This window comes from Sphaeroforma arctica (assembly GCF_001186125.1).
Source record: "Sphaeroforma arctica JP610 unplaced genomic scaffold supercont1.183, whole genome shotgun sequence".
Classification (NCBI taxonomy): Eukaryota; class Ichthyosporea; order Ichthyophonida; genus Sphaeroforma; species Sphaeroforma arctica.
In genome coordinates, this window is record NW_014040375.1 from 5,600 (window position 1) to 14,345 (window position 8,746).

The 8,746-nt window shown below is 44.2% G+C and overlaps 3 protein-coding genes across 3 annotated transcripts; all 3 read right to left on the bottom strand.

Moving 5' to 3' along the window:
• Positions 1–2,931: 2,931 nt before the first annotated feature.
• SARC_03546 (hypothetical protein) lies at positions 2,932–3,321 on the bottom strand (the record flags this gene model as incomplete). The annotated part of the gene is made up of 1 exon (XM_014302641.1): positions 2,932–3,321. The coding sequence occupies one exon, from the start codon at positions 3,319–3,321 to the stop codon at positions 2,932–2,934; it is 390 nt and encodes a 129-aa protein (XP_014158116.1).
• Positions 3,322–3,404: 83 nt separating this feature from the next.
• Positions 3,405–5,092, bottom strand: SARC_03547 (hypothetical protein; the record flags this gene model as incomplete). Its single annotated transcript, XM_014302642.1, has 3 exons — positions 3,405–3,710; positions 4,213–4,860; positions 4,994–5,092. The coding sequence occupies 3 exons, from the start codon at positions 5,090–5,092 to the stop codon at positions 3,405–3,407; spliced, it is 1,053 nt and encodes a 350-aa protein (XP_014158117.1).
• Positions 5,093–6,776: 1,684 nt separating this feature from the next.
• Positions 6,777–7,441, bottom strand: SARC_03548 (hypothetical protein; the record flags this gene model as incomplete). The annotated part of the gene is made up of 2 exons (XM_014302643.1): positions 6,777–6,926; positions 7,058–7,441. The coding sequence occupies 2 exons, from the start codon at positions 7,439–7,441 to the stop codon at positions 6,777–6,779; spliced, it is 534 nt and encodes a 177-aa protein (XP_014158118.1).
• Between the last annotated feature and the right edge of the window lie 1,305 nt (positions 7,442–8,746).

Consider the following 8,746-nt stretch of genomic DNA (forward strand, 5'->3'; position numbering starts at 1 on the left):
ATTCAGTATATATATATATATATATATATTCTCTCTCTCTCTCTCTACTATATATATATATATATATATATATAAGTGTACCCTACAGAATCAGAATATACAACAATATATTTTGAATACATGCATTCACAGTCTCTTGAAAATTTAACAAGTCAAACATCATCAAAAGTCGTGGAAAAAAATGATGTCTACGATTTGTAAGTATTTCGAACAAATACAAGTATGTTTGTTCTTTAATATTGAAAGCATCTATGATAGATATCGATAAGGCTGTGCTACAATAATACACAATAGGGTGTGTTCGTTCAGATAGGGTTATTCCTTTCAGCCCTGACAGTACCGCTATATCATGAGCGTTCCACCATTGCGACTTTCGGCCCCAAGGTAAAATCGAGTTGGTTACACAATCTACTCACATTGTCAAATTTCAAAGCGGAAACCAAGCCTAGATGAACCTACTTGAAATACAGTCTGTACATGAATCTCACAATGATGTCAGGACACGGCTTGAATGGATTCGTTTAGACAGAACCGACATGTAGTCCTACACGACACGCACTTGTAGATCCATTGAACTGGCATAGCATTTTCTTTATTGCAACAATTACATCAACGACATCCAGAACAAGGCTATAAATTGCCACCAAAAGAAATGATAGTCAACACAACCTTTTACAATCTATTTTTGACAACAAAGCTGCTAGTGTATTCCACAAATATTTGTTCGCCTCTATTCAATCCTTTACCCTTGGTCCAAATATATATATACACGTATGTATAACATATAACATTGCCATTCTCCTTGTGCACTGCATTGTATCAATGTAATATACGGCAGAATTATGGAGATTACTATACTAATTCAGTTGAATAGACTATTCCATATGTATTTCAATAGCTAATGACACACACTTGTTTTAACGCATTGGTATTTTCCCTGTCCGTAGGCTCTCAAAAAGCTTATAATATGCATCCCGAGTATAAATAAAGTCAAGATTTGTATAAATTTTATAAATATCACGGACGAGGAGTGTTTTCTGTACGTATAAATATGCACAAATGTCTAAGTGTGTGTTGCCTCCAAGCATAGCACATGCTAATGGGAAGCTCGTTTGTTTGAGATCGGTTTTAAACTGTGATAAATCTAATAAAGATGAGCACAAATCGGATGCAAGCTGCAAGGGCACGCAGAGTATGAGAAAAAGTAAAGGTCCACCCGAGTGAGACCATCGTTTAAGGGCTAACGCTCCTGTTTTGTCGACTCGCGCAGCTAATTTGATTTTAAAGTTGTGAATGAGATAATCTCAGATAAAGCAATGTCACTACGACAGTCCAACCAATCAACTACGCCTTCGTATTGATCTTTGCGTTGTTAAATACTTAATGCGAGCTCGGATCAAAGCATGTACGCTAAAAGCAAGTCTGCGAGAAAAATGTGTCGACTGTGGTGCTGACAAGAGCTTTACAATCATGAGACAGGCTTCTGTATAAATACCTTGTACAATATCGAATGCAACAATATCATCTCAATAAAATGCAGGTCTGGAGCAACTGTAATACTTTTACATATGATTAAGGCTAACAAATGAACGAACCTTCCAACACCGCTATAAAGGACAGATAGAATAATAAGCGTACAGAATTATAGCGGAAAATAGACAGCAGAATGGTATACTACAAAGGGTGGATTGTTCACTGACTGGTGATTTGAATGCATTACGAGCAAGATGTAAACCTTTTTTTTAGACTTGCAACGCGTGAGGATCGAACTGAGTACTCGGAATCATCATGGTAAATGATCAATAGGATATGTGGACAGCTAGATATCTCAGCAACAACTAAGACCGGGCCGATAGAATCGATAACTCGTACGTTTATAGATCCAACCAGGCAGGGAAGTACGGTTGCTTGTATAGCTGCGCTGCGTGAATTTACACAGGCTTGATGAAAGGATAAACATAGCGTTGCAACTTTCTAAAAGCCATAGCCTATTATATAGACTTGTATTTATAAAATAGAGCCTGCTTCTTATTATGTATTATTATTGTCTTTTTGTTTTTTGTTGTTGTAAAAAATATAAATAAATGAATTGTAGATGGTAACACAGTAAACGTTTATGTACGATCAGTTTATTCGACATGCATGCAAGTCCCAAGTTGTGAATTGGATACATGCTCAATGTTACTATCAGATATAATCCAGATATATTTCTCCAATATATCCTCCATGTTGAACACTTGATCATTCAATACTTCCTAGCTTGCTACCTTCCTCAGTGTCACATATCACTCTACCAATCGCAACCACCTTCTCTCTTGTCTACTTCTATCGTTGCCTCTTTCCTGACACTATGCGGCTTTCTCTCTGCAGTCCATCCACCTATTGCACCAACCATTGCATTCTCTCCCTACGAGGTGTCCTCCTACACCTTCCATAATTGGATTTCTCACGTCAGCAGCTCCCTCTGTCACAGCTCGCTGTTCCTTGCCGTAAATACTAGTTCAGCCTCTGCTGGTTCCTTCCTCGACCTAACTTCTCTAGTAGCCCGCCCTCCTTGCTCGAGCTAATATGATCCCTCAATAATTGTATCTCCTTGACACCTCACTGACATGTTGTTCTGATATGACAAGTGTTCTCCAGTGTCGATATCTGTTCGCTGATGACAGGTGTTCTCCAGTGTCGATATCTATCCTGTAGGACATTACATCCCCCCAAGGACGGAGAGCGTTACCTATATATTCTTCCAGTCCACAGGATTGATCGTAGGTACTCTAAATAAAGCAGGTGACTTATGCCAACGCAGCTTAAATATGTAAACATAAGTCCGGATGACGTACTAGTCATGCACGGCAATATTGTATTGTGTGTGGTTACTAGCTTGCATGTGAATGAACAAAGCCTAACCACGTATCAGACCTGACTATCCATAGCCTAGTCCTGTCGGAGTCTAGCATCCCTCTTGGCAGCACACGTATTTAACATCTGCCTCAGGTACTGGCTGTTATATCCAAGACGGTAACCACGCGCACCTATATGTCGAGCTACCAACCCCGCATCGCTGACATCAAAACCGATAGATCGCTCATGTTTCTTATCATGGGTTAAACTAACCCAACGGTGCCAGTAGTAATTAACCGCATTCTGCCACTGCGCTGCTCCTGAAATGGTGGTAAACGCATTCACCATCTCGTCGCGCTCCTCTTGAGGAGTATCTTTGAATGGGCTTTCATACATGAGCCAACTCAAATATACTGTACCCGCAAGACACCGCTTAGCTCTACCCCGCTCCGGTTCTCCCAAGGGCACCCGGTAAGCTCGCATGTCAGCGATTACGAACCCGGGTCAGCTTCCCCGTTGCTCTCATGCGCGCAATGTGATAAACTAGGAGGTCAAGCGCCACTACATCAGCTGGACCAACACTCAAGCGGCTCGGGCTCCAACATCTCCAGAGTTGCTAAGTCACCTAAGTCTCCACGCAATAACTCCACAATATCCGCGTCGGCATGATGAGAGAATACCCGACCATTCGTTGCTAATGTGAGCGGCGCCACACCCGTCACCGACGAACGGGTTGAATTATATGCCGACACAAACTCAGCCACAGCGTCAGGCCAAGTTGACTCCTGTTCCGCCGGCAAGTAACGAGTCAACCACCGATTACACGTCCGACACAGTATCTCTGCAAGCCCATTACCAGTGTGACGACCCTTCTGCACCGGGGACAGTAATATGATGTTGCACACACCAGTTCGTAAATTCGTGCGCCATTAACGGACTGTCCTCTTCAACAACCAATTGACGCGGCCAGCCCCATGGAGTTAGTTGTTGCTTTAAGAACCACTTTACCTCCTCAAATGTACGCTCGTGGCGTCGCATCGGACGCCCTGCCGCCAACCGTGATATACGATCTATAGCAAGAAGCGTGCAATTATAACTATCCGCACTGCGCATATGATAGTAATAATCAATGTGCCATGCCGCTCTAAAAGCCCTCGCCCGAGGAGGCTGACAAGACAAACCCTTACGCAAACCTCGTTCCATCCCACGAGGAGCAATATACGTGGTGCACGAATCGACTACGTCCACCAGAAGGTCTCTAGGGATATTCCACCCCAACTTATCCTGCAACAGGCCCCATAGACGGGTAGGCCTAGCGCACATAAAACGATAATGCAGCCTCCAAATGATTGCAAGAACCACCCTTGGTGATACCCGCATACCCTTAGCACTGGTATTGATCAACGCCAGCTCATCCAAAACATCTCGTAACGTACGCGGTGCCTTCTCGGTCCGCTCAAACGTAACAACGACATCCGGTCCACCACCCTCAACACGGTCTGAAACCGTATATGGTCGCTTCGGCTGCTGGGCAAACCCAATACCCGAATGTGCCCTTAGCTGGACATCCGAAACCTCCTCGAAGTTCCCCTCAGCCCGTGTCTCATCTATAACTGACTCCTGTTGTTGTTGCAATTCCGCAAGCTGATGATCAGAGCACTCGTGCGCACTCTCGAGAGGATCCGGTAACACCTCCCCCTCAAAAACGTCACCAACGCTATCATCCTCGACCGCGTGTTGATTCATGCGTTCTACCCATCGTTGATCACGTGCTGCCAATACGTCCTCCAAACCGTCACATTCTTGTTCCATCAGGCCACGCATACCTGCGTTACTCTCAGCAACCCCCATCTCCTTACCTAAAGGTATTGGCTCGTCGTCGAGACCTGGGAAAGAAACGCCTTCCACATCATCGAACACACATTCGGAAAGAACCGGGGTGTTGCTGGATACCAAATCCGCACCTGTGAAGCTTGCAAACGGGTTCTGCGCCGAAGCTGGCCCTGTGCTAGCCAGGTGTCCCTGGACATTGAAACCCCACCCAATGAAACAGGATCCGACCCATCAACCGCAACTGGCTGCGGGTTAGCCGAATCTTGGTCGTCAACCACCGAATCATCAACCGCACAGTCGAGGAAAACACCACATCACCTACCTTGGAGTTCGTACCTGTAGTTCCGTCCAAGCGTGCGTCCGTGGACAATCCTGTATCCAACCGTTCATCCGGTGCCTCTACCTGTTCCCTTAATATCATAGCGTGTTCGAAGGCTGCCGAATGCTCACCTCCCGTAGTGTGAACGACGCCTTCGTCCAAAGCCGAACATCCATCCTACTGCGCGTCGTCCGCATCGTCTGGCTCACGCAATGTCATTATCTTCTCAAAGCTCTCCTGTAAAGAACCCACGCGTTGTTCTTCCTCATCCTCGCACTCAATTGCCTGGCGCCGGAGTTGCGCCCGAAGCGCATCACCGTCGATAGTTTCCGTGTCACCCTGTGCCATTTGCATCGCCTGTGCACGTGTCACCACGGACATACATGGCCTTGTCGGCCCATAAAGATTACTCACTCCAAACGGACGACGCTGAAAACCAAAAGTGTTTTAGAAACTCCTCGGCTAATGTTGCAGGGGCTGCACACAGGTAGCTAAAGCAGCACAACCATGACGGCGGCCCAAGAGGTTGGCCGTTGTCGCCAAAGAACGTGTCTGCCTCCGGAGGCAAACTACTATCGGCAGTTCACCAAGCATAGCGCAATATGTCGGAAACCGGGTAGCTTCCGACCACAACGGTATCATAACCACCGTTTCGGCAGAACGAAAGAAACGTAAATAACCTAAAAATTTGAACAAAGTCGCTAAATGTACATTGAAAATGTGGAGAAAAAAAAACGGTTTGAATCCGAGAAAAATAGAAAAATCACCTTTTTTTTGCGTCGAATCCAGGCGTCATCTAAAAAATTACAGCACTGGAAAGTCACTAAATGTACATAAAAAAAATCACTAAATGTACTTTCTGAATTTTAGTTGAAATAAGTTTGAGAAAGGAATTGAATATCACATTTAGTGGATTTGATTGGTCAATTAGAAAACGTACCCGTAAATTTGTATGTACATTTAGTGACTTTCTTATGTGTAGGCCATGTACATTTAGAGTATTTCATCTAAAAACTTCTCGACCTCGTCCCATGGCGAATTGACCCAACAGATGAAGACATCTAAGAGAACTGTATACGCGCTCCCACCCCATGTACCCCCACCCTCTTCATCAGAAGCATAATGTGGAAAATGTATATTTTCCTTATTCGCAAAGAGGTCGAACTCCAAACCCGGCCATCGTTCACATACCAACCGTAACCACTCACTCCGGCTACTGACAGCGACTCGTCGACAACCCAATCTACCTCGTCCTCCGACAAAAATCCTTCACCTGGCATAGGAACCGCATCATCAGGTTCCTCCAACTCCATTGGCCAATCCCAGGCCACTCTCTTTTCTACCGGCAGTAGAGCAGAGTACCAGCCGCTACAAGCCTAGACGGACAATCGCCAAAGACATTACACGGACCGGGAATATGGGTCACCACCGCATCGATGTTTCCCATCAGTTTTAACGCACGCCAAATGCGACATTTCTTGATAGATGACGTATCCGGCGGAACAGGCTCTCCCTTCAACAAAGACGTGAGAGCCTTGTGGTCCGAGTGAGTGGCCAACGCATGTATACACCGGCCGTGTAATCATGAAGATCGTTCTATTAACCAAGAACTCCGTGGCCGCCAGCTCTAGGTCTAATACGTGGTAATTCTTCATGGATGACGACAGCTTGGAACTATAGAATCCAGCACAAAACTTAAAACTCTATCATACATGACGACCTTATACCTGCGGTCCCAAACCACCGGAGCCATAGCCAATTACACACTTACCAGCTCTCGAGACAACTATTCACCCATAGTCGTTAATGGTTCGTCTTTGTTCTTCGGTATGCCTAAGCTAACAATGCCTTGCATACGCTCCTCTGAGATAGTGACGAAACCATCATACCACAGTTGGGTATAGAAGGACTTCGGAAACGACGTAGGCACCGCCAACTGCGTTTTGACAGCATTAAATTTGGTATTTGACGCGATTGCCCAAGGCATCTCCAGTGCTTCTCATCCGCACGACGCTCACTAGGAGACAAAGTCCTCTCAGCACCATCCGAATCGCTAGTAGTACATACATCCGTCAGCATGGGAAGTAACTGTTTACTCGCCGGAGAATCTGTCAACCTACGTTCGACGCCTGCTTGTGGCTCGTACAGCTGATCGTCCTCCTTCTTTGTACACATGGCGGAGCCGTCAACAAAGCACAAGAAATCCTCTACTGTTCGGAAGTTATACTCGTTGTTTGTTGTATTTTGGGCCGGCACCACTGCCAAACTAAAATCAGCCCCCACGCGCTCGTATACCTGGCCATCGCTCGCAATAAAGCGAATCTTATGCCTGTCACGTTCGTCAATTGGGCATTGGATTGTCATACGCCAAGCAAAACATATATGCACACCCAGCTCCTCTTCGCTTGGCATATTCGCTCTATCCAGGATGCACCATCTTTTCAGCCCCATATTAGCATGGCACATGCGGTAATCGTCATCGGTTACCTGAGCTGTCTCCTTCACCTTCTCAGCGAGGACATTGGAGGCCAACCACTCGTCCTCATCAAAGCTCTTGCGAATAATTCCTCATTCTACCTCTTTATCAAGTTTGCGTTTCTCAACTGCAGCCCTCACTGTAATAAGCCGGGCCTCTACATTAGACTCTATGTTATAAACGTACTCTTAAGCAGTACGTAAATTATAAACATACTCTTAAGCAGACGTAAATTTTAAACGTACTCTTAATAGTACGAGGAACTTAAGTTTCCTAAATGTACTCTTAATAGTACGAGGAACTTAAGTTTCCTAGATGGTTTTTAATGGTTTTATTAATTAATACCTTTTCCATTTTACATATCAGATACTTGGACGAGGCCATTAAAAGGCCTCAGTAAAATACCAAACATAAGAGTTGGTCTATTTCTATTAATAGAACTATATTTACTTTCCAACTTTATTTATATCTGAATACTTCGGTAGCGAGATGGCTCAACCGAATATAGGTTTCTAGGGACTATTAACGTTACCTAGTTGATCCTCCGATCAGCCAACCAGATGTGCCAGTCTGATGAAGGCTAAGTCGGTAATTCTTGATAAGTGGCAAGTTATTGGTTAAGACAATAACTAAGGACATCAAGAGTATTTTATATTTATATATTTTTTTTCTAAAGATAGAATTTTATGAGTCTCTCGGATTCGCCCCAACGAAACATACCATAGTTTGTAATAGAGCGACAACGAAATACTAAATAAAATTCCTTCGGCGGAAACAGTACTGAGAGGATTATATATAGGCAATGTCTCAGCCTCACAATCCCTCATAGTATTGCTGTTTTCACGAGGCATACCTAACTTTACTAAAAGTCTCATTTCGTTTGTTTACTTTTATATTTTTACGATACTTAGAATTTACCTATGCGTTTATTTACTCTAAGGAGTTAATATCGCCTTAATAGACCGAATCTTACACATTTTAAAGTTGGCAAAGGTATTAATTACTTAGACTACTTAAGCGTAAAGGTAGATTGACTACAACAAAAGTTTTCTTGTCGAAGCTAGTCCTTAAGAGACAAGCTAGTAGTCATAAGTTAAGATTATGACCAAGAAAGACAATACTCCTTCTAAGAAGCGTAGAGCTGAAAAGAAGAAGATGGAGAGAGAAGCCGCTAGCGCTGCCGCAGAAGCAACCGCCGCCGCTGCAGATGCGTTTAACCGCACTGTAGCCGAAGTACTTGCCTCTGACAATAATAGTCAACAATACAATGCTTCGGATAA